Genomic DNA, 15,841 nt, shown 5'->3' on the forward strand with positions numbered 1-15,841 from the left:
TTTATCACATAGCATTTTTGCTTTAATAACAAAGCTATTTTATGCAGATTTTGGTTGAAATATTGCAGAAAAGACAATCAACGTCAGTTTTGGAAAGTGCGAAAAAGTTTTTTTTATGAAAACCTAAATGCTGTCCAAGCCAACACTTCTCTGTAATCGATGTAGTTAAGCTACACGATCAAACAAATTAGGCTACAATCACTCTGTCTGTTTTTTTCAAAACATACCTTGCGTACTCGCAGGTTGAGCAAACCAACATAGTGCAGTGAGAGTTAAAGAGATGATGATCATCCTTGTGCTTACAATTCATTCAATGGAAGTTTAACCTTTCTTGTAGCTGACGAAGTAACAAACTCCTACTTTTAACCTGTAAGATAAAAATTATAGGTTTTCGCCAGCGTTGCCTCAGATTTATTTTGAACATTCACTGGAGCGAACATGTCCCAGACACTGAAGTCCTTCAACAGACATCTATCTCTAGCATTGAATGATCTCTGTCAAAAAGATAACTACGTTGGCCGTTGGGTCTACCATGTTTTCAGGATAGACAATCACAGACTCTCCAAGATCACCGCATTGTTGGTGCCCCAAAGACACCTCAAAAAAATCACTGAAATTATGCAACTTGGACACTCGACATTAGATCAACCTTGCAGAAGATAGAGACGCGTGGAGGCTCACTGTGCAAGAAACCGTCTCCAAGTATGAAGAAACGCGTATCACCAACCAAGAGGAAAAGCGTAGAAACAGACAAAACCGTCGGAATTTTCCATCATCACTGGTGACAGGCTTTACATGATGTCGTTGCTGTCCCGCCTGCCAGCCACGCATTGGACTTTTTAGCCGTAAGATGTGCATGCAAATGACGTGATTGTTAAACTGCTATCTTCGTTCCGAGATAATCGCTCTGCTTTTCTTTTTGCTTGGCATTGAGCACTTTTTGTAGTATTAATAGTTTTCATTGTTTAAGTGTCTACTTGAATGATTTGTTCGTGTTGATATTTTTGACAATGTTATCAAATTAAAAATTTAACACTTCAGATAAAAAATGTTTTAGTGAAGATCTATTCTGCTGGTATTGCACCACGTCAAAGCAAACGTGTTATCTCAGTAGTCCCCTACAAGCTATCAGAAAACAACCTATTTTTCTGTATTGCTCCAATACTTCCAAGTCTTGACAGAAGACTGTTGACTAAAGCAAGGATCGCTGAGGTTTTCTCCTGATTTGATTTATTTTTTGATCTAATTGTCTGCTGCATAGCCCACTGGTGAAAACTCTGCACCACTCTCAGAAGGGCATAAGTTCAATACTTACACACATCTGTGTCTTGAGCAAAACGCTTAAATAGATAGATAGATGTTTTTACCTTAGATATTTTTAAGATGGATGTTTTTACCTTAAAGACATGCTTAGGGTAAAAACATTGACTGGCTTTTTTGGTTGATCTAAACTTTCCATCACAAAGCGTAAACCTAGGACCTAGGTATAGCAAAACCTTTTTAATTCAAACACGCCATTTGGAAGTCAATTACGACGACATCTATTCTTTTCAAAGTTATCGTTTTAGACAACAAGCAATAAGAATAGCTCCAACTATCTTTGTCTTTCGTACATTTATCTTAATGTGTATAAATCTAACAATTCAATGTTCCTATCAAGAAAGCTGCCATTTTGAATGATGCATTCACCCCATAGAAGGACCAAAAGTGACAACTTTTGCCAACTTTGATAACCTGGCTAACAGTTTCATCTACAACTCATTAATATTTGCTACAGACATGCGCACTAATCTTTAACAAAGCAAGTGCCTGCAAAACACAGTAAAGGAACTGGTATCATGTCGACAATTTCCTTGTTGTTTGAAAGGAATACAAATATAATTTACAGTATCAGACGCTTAGAATGACCTTTTCAACGTTACTACAGCAAAGGTTGCTCCAATCATGCCTTACCTTTCAATAAAACAAAGCATTATAATCGTAGGTCTATTGCTAACATCACGCAATCTAAGCGCTTTCTCCCGAATGATGACGTGACATATCCCGTTTCTTAAATTGAGGAACTCAAAATAATCATTTAGGTTTCCTCCGTCGTGTTTCTGAAGCTGCTTTACATGCACTGGTGTTGTACAGAATAACAGAAAAACTATTATGGCTACGCAAAAACGTTAAGACCAACGTATGTAGTAATTCGAATTTAACTACTGTAAAAAAAATTCAATTTTGTGTTTATGGGTGTTATTGGCACGCAACTTCAATTAAACTTTGCTTTTTTCAAGTTGTGGTCTTCATAGCGACCCACTGTCTTGATAAAGCACCGCTGCCAACCAACAGAAATTGTTTGTTTACTGTATAGCTTTGTTAATACTTATATTTTTCTTTCACGTTTTTCCCCGTTTATATGTAGATGTATGTTGTGACAGCTTAAGTCTTAAGAGGTTTAGATCAAAACCAAACAGCATGACACAGGTCAAGCCATATACTAAAACACCATTTTGTCGCAACAAATACTGCACAAATGAAGAAGCTGTAAAGGAAGTCGCACATAAAACAAGTAAAATAATGAAAAGATGCTTGTCACTATAGTCTTGTCTTCCTTCATGCGTTCCAGCTGAATAAAGCATAAACCTCTGAATAATATAAAATCTGTTACAACAAAGCTATCCAGACAATAACCCCGTCATTTTTACATTGATTCAACGTCTGCAGACGTTGAATCAATGTAAAAAATAACTAATTTTGCTGTGTGGGTAGTTTTAAAACTGAAAACGATCCTTGTAAGAGTTTTAATAGTTTCATGAAAATTTATCACATCAATTAGGTATTGAGTAATGCAGCGTTGATTGAGCACGATAATTAAACGTAACTTGTTGCAGAATATAACTATTGGAACATATAAACAACACATTATGCGGTTTTAATTACATGCGGCTCATTTATTTTGATATTGTCACAACCCACACTTAATGGTGATTTTCATATCTGTTGCATTTCCATTATTTATAAGTAATATGGAGGCTCATACTAGGGCACATCACTAACGAAAATATTTATGGTGATCTTTCACTCTCACTGACACCATCAAAAGACGAACGAAGCTGCTTGCATCATTGCTTTGAAAATTAAAAGTAAACTTTAATCATTGTGCCTTGTTGACCAAACTACGACATTATGTTAAGAACAAGAATCAACACCTAAAAACGATTCTTCCAGGTTCTACCACAAGACACTGGAGTGCAAAAATGTGGATTTGTTAGTCTGGTGAGCGACAGAGAAGTTTCGAAGGACTAGTATAGTAGTGATGCATTGCACCAAATTAGTTTATGATGATGGTGATGTGGTAAATGTTACTTATTTGTTTTTTTACAACATATTTTATTAAAACATGGACAAATGAACACTTTTAACTCTTTCACACCTCAATCATTTTTTATGATTTGTACTGTTTGCCTTCAGCGAAACTGAAGGTGATCCAACAGATGGAAATTTAGGTATAATCTATATAAGATTGAACTGACTTGCGTGAAAAAATATCTGTATTATAAGACTCGTAATCGAATCGATCATATCAAGCATTGCTGTAGAGTTGACACCAGTCAGAAGCTAGTTTGTTTGTTTTTTTCGTTTTGTTAGTATAGTATTATCAAACAATGATGAAACAGTCTAAAGCAGCCTAATACATTACGGCATCAATTTGGTGTTATTCAGTAAAGGATATAAACCTTAACCCATTTATTCACAAATAGTTACAATCAACAATAAAATAATTATTGAAAACGACGAAGTCTATTGCTTCTCTTTTGACACATTTTCATATATTTTGCATGACGTTGCAATACATTTTCTGACCTTTTATTGAACCCCGGGACAAGTATCTCTCTTCACTTTAAATCTTAGGCTCTGATCAATGATTTTTACAGTCATAGGACAGTCCAAAACGATGCTAAGTGTATTCAAGGTAGCAAAATAACAGCGAAAAGAAGATATACTATGCTGTATGGCATCATGCTATTACATTGAAAATTAATTTAGGAGTTCATGAAGAAGTGAGAATTATTTTACCAGCATCGTTCCCGACGCCACTGATCAAAAATTGCCAATATGGAAAACCAATTATTGCGCTCTATCTTTGTCCCTTTAACGTCAGAACAGCAGAAGACATTATGAACAAGGTGCTGATAGTCTTGATGAATTGCCAGCTGCTTTCTACGCTTTCAGTATATAAATGATTGGCTTCGTTTACAGTGACTACAGTTGAACTTCGTGCAACCAGTTTGCAGAAGTATGATTTAAAACTTTTGCTGCTTTCGAATGAAACAGATCTTTCAAACTAGAGCAGGTAGTGGAAAACCAGGCCATAGTACTTTTTGTCTTATGCTGCATTTTTGTGAATCTCGCTTGCTAACACAGGTGGCTATAGGGAACTTAAAAATAACTCAATGAAAAAGGTGGCAGTTTAGTTCTTCAATCAGGTGCAACTCATGCAAAAAGTAAGTATTCCAATCGCTACAAGCGCAGGCGGCCTGGCACTCACAAACACAATAGGCGTTAGTATTTTTTCTCATCATACTCACGAACAATCGGTTTTAACCATGATACTAGCCGCTTAGTATTGACGTTTTATTAAGTCTTCTCACTTTTTTCTGCGGTTAGTAATCTTGGTTAACGTTTTGTATCGGTTCAGGATTTTCAATAGAATTCCTGCAGTTTTATTTGTAGAACTGATACGTAGCTTAAAACCATGGCAACCTTTGACTACGAATCTTGTCAAGATGCAGCTCAATATCTGCGGATGTCTCATGAGAAGATTCTGGAAAATCAAACCAAAAAGCCGGATGGTAAATACACGTTGTGCCGCATCGTAAACTGCTTTTTGTCTGCATTGTTTTTACGCATTTTTGTTATCACAAAGCCTTGTAGTTCTAACCAACTGATGTTACGAAATAACTCAGCTAGTTTGGAGTTAATGTATAGCCTACCATAATCAGTTGAAGAAAATACAGTAGGTCTAACCTTATTTTATATTGGTACGAAACAGACAAATAACGTTTTCCTCGCATCGCTGTCCGAAACAACAATCCATGCATCTGATTCAAAACGATAATAAAAATAAGTATGCCCGAAGAATATGAGCAATGTTACATTTCCATGAAACTCTATCAAGCTGAACAAACGTTAGAACTTGTACGAATCTGTCAAGACTATGCTGCTGCGAGAACGTAGCAGCACGGATTGACATAAAGAAGAGAGCTGAGCTCAATATGTACCGGCAGCAAAAAACGAAACAAATGACATAACAGGCGTTTCTCAAGCAGAATGATTTTAAAACGTCTGTTTAACCCAACTGAATCAGGTCTTAGTGCTTAGCTTAATAAATTGTTTCGACCATTTTGTTCTACGTTTTAACTTTTTCCTCAACAAAAATACAAAAATAGTTGAAACAGTCAGAACATTGGGTATTTGTGACTTTAAAGCACACTTTATGCAAGCAATATTTTTAAGGTAAAAAGTATGTGTGGTTTCCCGACAAAGAAGAAGCCTACGTCAAAGGAGAACTCATCAAAACTGAAAATGGCAAATGTACAATCAAAGCCATTGATGGAGGAAAGGTAAACTTGAATAGATCCGTTTTTAATTTGTTTTTTAATATTAGATGCTCCAATGCATTGATTCATAATTTAGAAGAGTAGGCAGTCACAACTCACAATATCTCTGTTAACAAATGCTGTGCTTTAAAAAAAAAAAAATATAGCAAAATGACGCTTTGATGGTTCAACTGCTGTTGCAGGCAGGTGATCTATGTAATAAACCCAGACAGCAAATCAGTCGTTTTTTACATGAAATCATCCGTCTACAGACGTTAAATCAATAAAAAAAACGACTGATTTGCTGTCTGGGAATGGTTTTCAATTAGCTTTAGCGCCTCTACTGGATGAAATAGTGCATTGGTCACAACACATCGACTGCAAAGGGAAATCTCAAACAAAATCGATGAACAAACCTGTATCAGGGGCTCAAAGCCACAAATATGTGAAACACCCAGCAATAAGCTTCAAAAAATATTTTCCTCTCCAAAATGTTACCTCAACTGTTCATACAGTTTATTGCCCTTAGATTATTAAGTTAAAATGAAAATTATGACAGTTAAAAATAATTTAAAAGAAGAATTAATATTAGCCCAATATGAAACAAATCATCTTGCCATTGTCTTCCTAGAGACTGGCACAGACAGAGCAAATTTTAACAAACACAAACACAGCAAATTCAAGCTTATTATGGATCTTTATGATTAAGGCAAAAAATTGTACACATTTCTCTGCCACCGTGCTCTTCCACTAGTATCTGAGTTGCTCAAAGAGTAGGTGAGAAATTAGGGAGAAATTCATTGAAAAAGATCAGTTTTTTAGCTGTCCAACTTGGAGACCAACAGCGGTTATAAGATAACCGCTTTTAAAAAAAAAAAAAAAAAAAAAACAAGAAAAGGGTATACAACATGATCTCATCTAAGCTTTGAAGAAATAAACAAAACAAACGATTGCTGCAGAAACATTAACTAAGAATATGATATGGTAATATGGTTTTGAGTTAAACCTGCTGTTTTTAGGAAATGGTGGTAAAGGAAGAGGACCTTCAGGAAATGAACCCAGCCCGTTACGAAAAGTGTGAAGACATGGCTGCAATGACTTTCCTTAACGAGGCTTCCGTTTTGAACAACTTGAGGACCCGTTATGAATCCTTCATGATTTATGTCAGTTTCTAAGTTTTGTTTATTCATTGTAAAGAAACTTATAATCTATGTAGCATATATGTAAATATTGCGAAGTATGTAGCGACATAACAAAATGCTCGTTAAGTTGAGATTTTACAACATCAAATTAAAAAATGTGTTACTCTTTTAGACCTACTCCGGACTTTTCTGCGTCACTGTGAATCCTTACAAGATGCTGCCAGTGTACGCTCCTTACGTGATTTCCGCTTTCAAAGGGAAAAGAAGAACTGAAATGCCTCCTCATCTTTACTCCATTGCTGACAATGCTTACACTGAGATGTTAATGAGTGAGTAAAGAACTTGTGAATTGAAAAGTGGCATACTTTCTTAATTAAGTAAAAGTTCAAACAAAACCTATCCACCAAATTACATTTATTATTTTTTTCATGAATAGGCTTATCTCCATATTTTTATTCATATCTTTGAAACACTTTTGAAACACTTTTTCTTAGTGATATTGCTTTCTGTATTAGGTAGATCGCCCATTTGAGGAAGTGTCATAGTACCAGATCACCTTTTTCAGTTGGTTTTTCCCATTTTTGAAACACTTTTAATGGTCTTGTTTTAGTCTTTAGCTTTTTAAGACATTTGCAACCCAAAGTCTTGTATGTTTTTAAACTTTTAAATTTGCGATCTTCATTTGATTTAATATGTCGAGAATTAATGCTTGGTTTGAAAACTTCAAAAAAAATTCTTAAAAAGCATGATTTTTTCTGATCTGTTTAGTACAAATTAAGTGTAGACAAGTATGCTTACTAACAGTCGGAATATCTAATAACTAGTTTATTACACTTTACTTTATGCTTTAGACCGTGAAAATCAATCTATGTTAATCACGTAAGTAGACTTGTTTTATTTGGCACAAAAAAAATTTATTCATAAACGGTAATATTAGTTTTCAAGAGATAGGTTCAAAGTTGGTCAAACTGCTTTTTAAATAAAAAATACAAAAGTAACGAAACAAGGTTAACATGTCCAATATACTATATAGCAGTGTTTTGTATGTAGAAATGTTTTAACGGTTTATGTATTGCTTAACGATCAATTGGTATTCCATATTGTTACAAAAGATACATTGATTAATTATGGTTTAAATAGATTAGTTATGAACAATGCGTGTATATTGTATAAACTGTACGGGATTAAATTTACATTGAGTGTCACTGTAATTGGTTTATGTCGTAATTTGTTCGCTTGGTATTGATGTTACTCACATGATCAAAACAGCTTTTTGCCGTTAAAATTCTTTCCGTATTCAATTGCTTGTACACGCCTATCTTTTCACAAAATCAGTTGTTCAATAATACACTGATGAATGAAACTGTTTTCAGGGGCGAGTCTGGAGCTGGTAAAACAGTCAACACTAAGAAGGTTATTCAATACTTCGCTCTGGTTGCTGCTTTCGGTGGGGCCGACCAAGATCCCTCCAAGGTCGGTCTACTTCGGCGTCTCAGTAAAAACGTGGCTTAAAATACAACCTGTTAAAGTTTACACTATATTTTTATGCAAAATTCATAGTTAACGTAGCTTATAGGTTACTTAAAAGTTGCGTGTTTTCCTGAAATTCTAAGTAGGTACTGCTATTTTGCATTCATCAAATGCTGGCATTTGCACAACAATCTAACCTCTTAGTGTTATTTAGGTAGATAGGATTTAGGTAGATAAATACCTAAATCCTATCTACCTAAACTTAGGTAGATAGGATTTTCTGTGTATCTGCGTATCTTTTTTAATTTTTGTTCTAATTTTTAAATAAAAACAAACTAATTCGAAAACAAACATTTTCTACTCATGTTTTATTTTTTGGTTCCAAAGGGGACACTTGAGGACCAAATCGTGCAGTGCAACCCAGCCATGGAAGCGTTTGGCAACGCTAAAACTGTCAGGAACGACAATTCGTCTAGATTCGTAAGTTCTTACTGTTTCGTATATTGAAGAGTGCTTTTTAAATTTTTTCTTATTGCCACCATTTTGAAAGCGCTTCAAATTTTGAACTGGATTGACTGAAAAGTAATGAGTAATGAGGAAGACCTGAACTTGGTCAAGCAAAGTTGACTTGGAAAGAGATGATAACCAATTGGCAATTGATAAAACCAAAGAGGGTGAAATATGTTGGAACTGGACCCTTGTGACCGCGAGATATTGAGATCCCATGTGAAATCTGCCATGCGTGCAGTTAGCCAGTCATCTGGGTCGGAGCGTATAGGGCCTAGGCCTACTAGTATAGGAATGCCCCACGAAATCTGTATGTTAAAAACAAAACTCGATAATGATGATAATGAAACACTAGCACAGTTTTTTTTTAAATGAAAGGCTGTTCTTCCTTCGCATAAAGGTGTGTTAGAAAGAAATGTTACTGCAGAATATTCTAGCAAATTTATGCTGTTTAAACACCTTCCTATTTATTTGCAAGTCTCATTACTAATTTATGTTTTCTCTCCCAGGGAAAGTTTATTCGAATTCACTTTGGAAGTACTGGGCTGTTGGCCTCTGGTGACATTGAGCATTGTAAGCAAAAGCAAGCAATAATTATCTTTCTAACATGCCAATTCTGTGGCCAATATTCACTAACTTTCTGTACAGAAAATAGCCTACATTTGTTTGTAAAAAAGCGTAACAATTAAACCAATAGTTTAGAATTTAAATAATTATACTGTAGCTGATGATGAAATAAATGACCAGACAATTATTGACATGGCTCTCGATTATTTTTTGAGTGGTTTTGTTTATGTCGTTAGAAAGCTTAAGTTATAATAATTACTCTTTACTATTACTGTAATTTCGATATTTTACAGACTTGCTTGAAAAATCTCGAGTGATTTACCAACAAGAAGGAGAGAGAAACTATCATATCTTCTATCAGATTATATCTGGAGGCAAACCAGAGCTGATAGGTAAGCTGCAGCACAAACATAATATCTCTACCAGACAAATTGTACGTATGCTACTTAAATGCAGAGATGTACGTATACGCTGCAAATTCTACTCCGCTTACTTGCGGCGTAGACTTTTTGTTTACGCTAACGCTTGCGCCACATTTTTTTTGTATAGTTTGCGCTTGAGGCTACGCCGTAAAGTTTTCGCGGTTTTTTAGCGCATAGCGTCAACGCATACTTTTTAATGTCTTTTTTTGCTACAACACGCCAATACCTTCCAGCGCTGCAGTTGAAAGAATGTTTTCAATGGGCAAAGACATATTGGAATCAAAACACAGCAAAATGTCAAATGAACACTTTCAGATGCTTGTGTTTCTTCGTGGAAATTCAAAATAAAACTTGTTTGGTTGGAGTGGTTTATACCGTGTGAATGTTTGGCACCTAGCAAACAAAATTAGTTTACGCTAGTGTATGCGCTAACGCTGACGCCGCCAACTTTTTTTACAAGTAGCGTTGACGCATACGGCGTATGGTTTTTCGAAGGTTTGCGTTAACGCTGACGGCGTCAATATTTTTTGTATCCGCGTACATCACTGCAAATGTGATAACAGCGTTGTTTAAATCTGTGTCACTTGTCTAGTCTGGATGTAGTTTCAACGATCTGACTTATTAGCAGGACTAAAATTAAGGTATCATGAATTCATAGCGTAGGTTATCTTTAAAAGTTTGTTTAAAAATATGGAGATTCGGCTTGAATAGGATGTAGACTGCGCTATGGCTTATCGTCCAGTTTGGGAAAAGATTTGGTAATAAGCTAAAATCTACAAAATAAAAAAGCGCAGCAACAGTGCTAGCATTGCTCTGTTATTGCTTTATATTAACGACGTATTTTTGTGGCTTTTTTCCTGTGCCAATTTTACCTGGATTTGTAAATGCGTTACTGTAGCATCAATGCTTTAAATAGATCAGCGTCTCATGTTGGTAAGCGTGTGGACGATTAGGCCACTTTTTCCGTTTGAAAACACGGAGTGAAAGTAGCAAAAATAACGCTAGGTCGAATTGTTTTGACTTTTGTGCAGCTGCGTCACTCTTAATGCCGTTAACAAAGCATTATTTATTTTTATTTCATTTTTTGTCATTACAAGGAAAATACCAGCTACAAAAAGCATCTAACACTCCGCTGAAATTAAAACATATGATAAAGAGGGAATTGCAATATTAAATTTCTCATGATGGTGGCTGTTTCGCTCCTTCCCTCCCAATATGTTAGCCTATAGTCTACCCCTGAGCAAAGAGATGTACACCGTAGGCCTACAGTTGCTGAGCTAGCTAAGTCAAACCCAAACATCAAGACAAGATGATTCATTTTTAGACCAGCTTCTGATCTCAAAAGACCCGTACGAGTACAAGTCAATCTGTCAAGGGGTGGTCACGGTTGACAACTTGGATGATGCAGCGGAAATTTTGCTCACTGACGTATGTTTGCATGCCACATAATTATGTTTGCATCTTTTCCATTTGAATTTTCTTGGATTTGTTTGATTTTTAATTGCAATAATTGTAGTACAGTATGTAAATATTTTTGGGCATTTCATTTGTTTTATTTCTCGGTATGCAGTATACAGGTTAACCAAATAAAAGCACTATCTATACCATCAAAATAACTTTTATTTTAAGGTAAAACAAACTATAAAAGTTATTTACGTACTTCTGGTTTCATGGATTTTGTATACAGTAGGCCTATGCAGGCTATCGATATACACCAATTGCCTATTATATTGTTTTAGAAGTTTGTATTCTTCAACCGTAAACAAAAATAAATCAAATACTTAAATCGGACAGGATGCTTTCCGAATTTTGGGTTTCTCCCAAGAAGAGATTACTGGCATCTACAGACTGATGGCTGGAATCATGCATCAGCAGAACATGAAGTTTAAGAACAAACAGAGGGAGGAGCAAGCTGAAGCTGATGGCACTGAAGGTGGGTTTTTATGGCTCCACATGGTTGGATAATTACCAGAATCCTATTTAGGCCTATCACTATTATGTAGGTTACCATAATAGTTGTTCTTCACTAAAAATCGTTTTGTACTAAATAAAACTACCAGTTTTTGTTGTTGCTAGTTTGCAGTTGTTTTTATGTAATTTGTTGTACTTTTCACATGGTATGTAACAATTCGGCTAAGTTGTCGTTTTGCCTAAGTCGTCACTTTTTCTTTTCTTGTAGCCAAAATATGATGACAACCTAGGTGAATTCTACTGTATACTAATTATTTTGTAATGATAGTGTTAAAGCTTTACAAATAACGATTTTGAGGAATCGTATTGCTAGATGTTTGTCTGCAATTTTTGTTTGTCAAGGTGGTAATTTTAAAAAGACTTAGTTTCTTAACTATAAAATTCAAACTCTCTGACAGGAAAAGTATTTTGAAAACCAACAAAAAGAAATTAAATCTTGGAATACACGCCAGATCAAATCATGTTTATCTTCTCAGTGTTGGTGTGGGACAGCAAACAGTTGATTACCCCCTGGTAAAGGGCTGTTGACTCAAAGGGTTAAACCCGAGAATAAAAGGATTTTTATGCTAAAACTTGCAATGTGAAGGAAACTAATAATTTGCATTTCAGATGCTGACAAGGTTGCATATCTGTTTGGCCTCAATTCAGCCGATTTCGTCAAGTACTTATGTCATCCTCGTGTCAAGGTTGGAAATGAATACGTCACAAAAGGACAGTCATGCAATCAAGTAAGTTTTATACTGTATAACAAACAAAAGTTTTTTTCACAAATTAGGCATTTCCGAGATAAGGATGAGACAAGGCTTGTGTACATTTGCAAACAAACAACACTGCAACTCACAGCAGAGGTTGTCAACTCCGATAGCCTATAGTGAGTATTGGCTCCTATCGAATGTCGAGTTTATGTTAAACTTTAGCCTATGTTTCTAGCCGACGCAAGAAATGATAAAAGTAAATTTCAGCAAAAACAATTACTGTACAACAGAACAATTTTTTTTAAGAAGTTTTTAGTCTGTGTATTTTGTTGAGGTGTTAAATTCCCCAAGTTTTAGGTATGGACGGAACCCGCCCACCCGTCAGTCCGAATAGGGTTAAATTCACAATATACTCGTGTTTAACATAACCCTAAATTAGAGCAATCATCCACGGACACGTTTCAAGTGAGAACTTGACTCTCTGATTAGAATTAATACGATTATTGTGTTTTCTTGTACCCTTTCGGTGTGATGGGAAAACATCGCCAAAATGGAGTGGTAAAAACTAAAAAGGTCCTCGGCCCCAAAACCTCACCAAAAGTAACAATAAAATTGCTTTGATTAAACAAAGATTTTGGAATTCTTGTTAACTTTCTTTTTGTTTATGTAAGGTTTCGTACGGTCTTGGAGCTCTAAGTAAGGGATTATTCGGACGACATTTTGACTGGTTAGTCAAACTCATCAACCAGACCCTAAGCACCAAACTACCACGAAGTTTTTTCATTGGTGTATTGGATATTGCTGGTTTTGAGATTTTTGATGTAAGTAGAGGTGTCTAAATTAGTTGCACCAAAACCACCTTGATCAAAAGCTTTCAAGATTTTATAATTTATCGAATCACGTTACATTATAAACTTATTTATACGTACAATGGAATCTAAAGTGCTTGTTGATGGTTTTGTAAGGTTACATTTGTCGACATCTTGGATTGATCGTAGCCTAATTATTAATTATTTACCTTAAGTGCGGTACAATAACCTACAAACGGTCAACACCTTTCAATTCTTATCTGCTCACTTTTAACAATTTGTTGTTACGTTTGTATGTTAACTTGCTACCATTAAAGCCGCAACTTAAAAAATATGCATCAAATTTATAGCTGTAGATTACTGCAGTCGACTTTCTGACCCTGTCGACTTTCTGACCGGTCGACTTTCTGACCCTGACTTCAGCTGACCCTGCGTATATCTTACTTTGAACTGTATTTTCATCTTTTTTCTTTGTCACAGAGCAACAGTTTTGAGCAACTTTGCATCAACTTCACCAACGAGAAACTCCAACAGTTTTTCAACCATCACATGTTCGTCTTGGAGCAAGAGGAATACAAGAAGGAAGGCATCCAGTGGACTTTCATCGATTTTGGAATGGACTTGGCTGCTTGCATTGAGCTTATTGAAAAAGTAAGAACGTTGTGTAAATATGTGTAAACGCAGTCTTTGAATAAAAACAACAACTGCAGACAACAATTTCTGCGGTGGAGAATCGATCCACTATTAAGCTGCAACAAATCATCTTTTTCAACCAACTACCTTAATAAGCTACAGCTGAATGTTGAAAATGCATTTGATGACTTAATTAAGTTAGGCTATCAACAGCTCACGTACACCTTTTTTTTTGGAAGCCATGGTTTGCTGCAAACGTTTTTACAATCGTAGGGGAATAAGAAAAAAAGCAACTATGTTAGGCAAAATGACTGTAATTCACTACTTTTCTCTTCAGCCACACGTTCAAACACTGGCATCACTAGCTCAAGAGTTCTAATTCACTGCCTTTTCTTCAGCCACTCGGAATTATGTCCATCCTTGAGGAGGAGTGCATGTTTCCGAAAGCAACAGATAACAGCTTCAAGGAAAAGCTCTATCAAAATCACTTGGGAAAAAGCAAGTCATTTGGAAAACCTATAAAGAAAACTAAATATGAAGCTCATTTCGAACTCTACCATTATGCTGGAACGGTAGGAGTGTTGGCAATTGTTTTATAATGATCCTTTTTTTTTCAATCGTTTAACAATGAAGAAATTGAAACATCAGAATGTAACTCCATATAGACTATACGGTTAAAAATTAAACTGTACTGTTCCCTGAGCATTTAATTTAACAAAGAGGTAGTCTACTTTCTTCTGGTGTAATACTTTTACTTATTTTACACAAGATCGTGTCATATATTGAAATTAAAATCCAGTGCGGTAGTTCAGTTCAGTTTATTTTTTGTTTTGTTGGCGAAAAAGAAAGACACAAAAAGCAAAAAGACAATAAACACAAATAATTCGCACAACAAGGATGGCAGCGAAAGACCAAAAGGTCACCAAAGTCAGCTGCCCCCCAAACATTTAAACAAAAGACCCAAAATTAAGAACATTAACACATACGGTATATAATAAATAGCACAATACCAGCACTTTAATTTGTAAAAATTAACAATGGAATTAACAATACATTAACAATGGAATAACACAGGGCAACATAAAAAAAATATTGTGAAGAGAAATAAGCGGATGATACGTTTCAGGAGTGATCATTGTACAAATTCTTTAATAAACATTTATATTTAAATTTAAAAACATTGTAAGACTTTTCTTTTATTTTTTTTGGTACTTGATTCCATAGTTTCACTCCATTAAAACATAGCATCTTCTTACCAGAGTTTGACGTTGCAGAAGGCAAATATAAATCATTTTTTTGGTTCTGACGGGTTTTATGATGGTGAATTTCATTTACAAAAATAAAGCAGCCAGCAAAGGCCCGGGGCAGCATTTTGTGCACATATTTGTACATAAATTTTGCAGTTTCTAATTTAATAATATCGTCAATTCTGAGCACATTAAATTGGTGATAAAGAACAGTTGTATTTGTTGACCTCGGCAAAAATAAGCAGGATCGAATGAACTTGTTTTGTAACACTTGTAGTGGAGCAAGCAATGTAGAGTTAGCTCGTCCCCAATTTATAATCGAGTATTGGATCTTGGATTGAAACAAAGCATAATATAAAGCCCGTAATACTGTTAAAGGGGCAATGTATGGTATATATTGCCCCTTTAACAGTATATCACCAATATATGTGCCCCTTTAACTGGTATATCACCAATAAATGTGAAACCGAAAAACGCATGACTAGTTTTTTTTTTCGATGGAATAAGCGAATGTCAGTGGTTAAATTGCCTGCACAATCACAGTCCCTTTCATTGCGATTCCAAGAAGTTTGTAATTTTTAGTTTATTTTCAGGTTATTATGTTAAATGCCGTCGTGTTGTTAGGTTTTTTTTTTTGTCTATATGGTTAAAAAAATCACCTCTTTATCAAAATTGTATTCCAAGAATAGTCTTATAACAGATAAGTGAAACAATTGAGGTTAAGCATAAGAATTTTTTTGCATAAATTTTTCTGTGAACAGTAATATGTGCCATACACAAAGTCATAATGTTT

At 35.2% G+C, this 15,841-nt stretch overlaps 1 protein-coding gene across 1 annotated transcript in view; it reads left to right on the top strand.

Annotated features, from left to right (window-relative positions):
- Positions 1-4,741: 4,741 nt before the first annotated feature.
- The window catches only part of LOC145768372 (uncharacterized), a 29,442-nt gene continuing 18,342 nt past the window's right edge, over positions 4,742-15,841 (top strand). Inside the window, exons 1-15 of the mRNA XM_082579855.1 lie at positions 4,742-4,838; positions 5,503-5,609; positions 6,605-6,748; positions 6,900-7,056; positions 7,579-7,606; positions 8,101-8,200; positions 8,585-8,677; positions 9,214-9,277; positions 9,565-9,663; positions 11,018-11,121; positions 11,488-11,626; positions 12,274-12,392; positions 13,031-13,180; positions 13,649-13,819; positions 14,200-14,373. Of these exons, the coding sequence (XP_082435981.1) occupies positions 4,742-4,838; positions 5,503-5,609; positions 6,605-6,748; positions 6,900-7,056; positions 7,579-7,606; positions 8,101-8,200; positions 8,585-8,677; positions 9,214-9,277; positions 9,565-9,663; positions 11,018-11,121; positions 11,488-11,626; positions 12,274-12,392; positions 13,031-13,180; positions 13,649-13,819; positions 14,200-14,373 (1,746 nt within the window). The remainder of the gene's footprint in view (positions 4,839-5,502; positions 5,610-6,604; positions 6,749-6,899; positions 7,057-7,578; positions 7,607-8,100; positions 8,201-8,584; positions 8,678-9,213; positions 9,278-9,564; positions 9,664-11,017; positions 11,122-11,487; positions 11,627-12,273; positions 12,393-13,030; positions 13,181-13,648; positions 13,820-14,199; positions 14,374-15,841) is intronic.

The sequence above is a fragment of the Aplidium turbinatum genome, chromosome 4 (genome assembly GCF_918807975.1).
Source record: "Aplidium turbinatum chromosome 4, kaAplTurb1.1, whole genome shotgun sequence".
NCBI classification, from domain to species: Eukaryota; Metazoa; Chordata; class Ascidiacea; order Aplousobranchia; family Polyclinidae; genus Aplidium; species Aplidium turbinatum.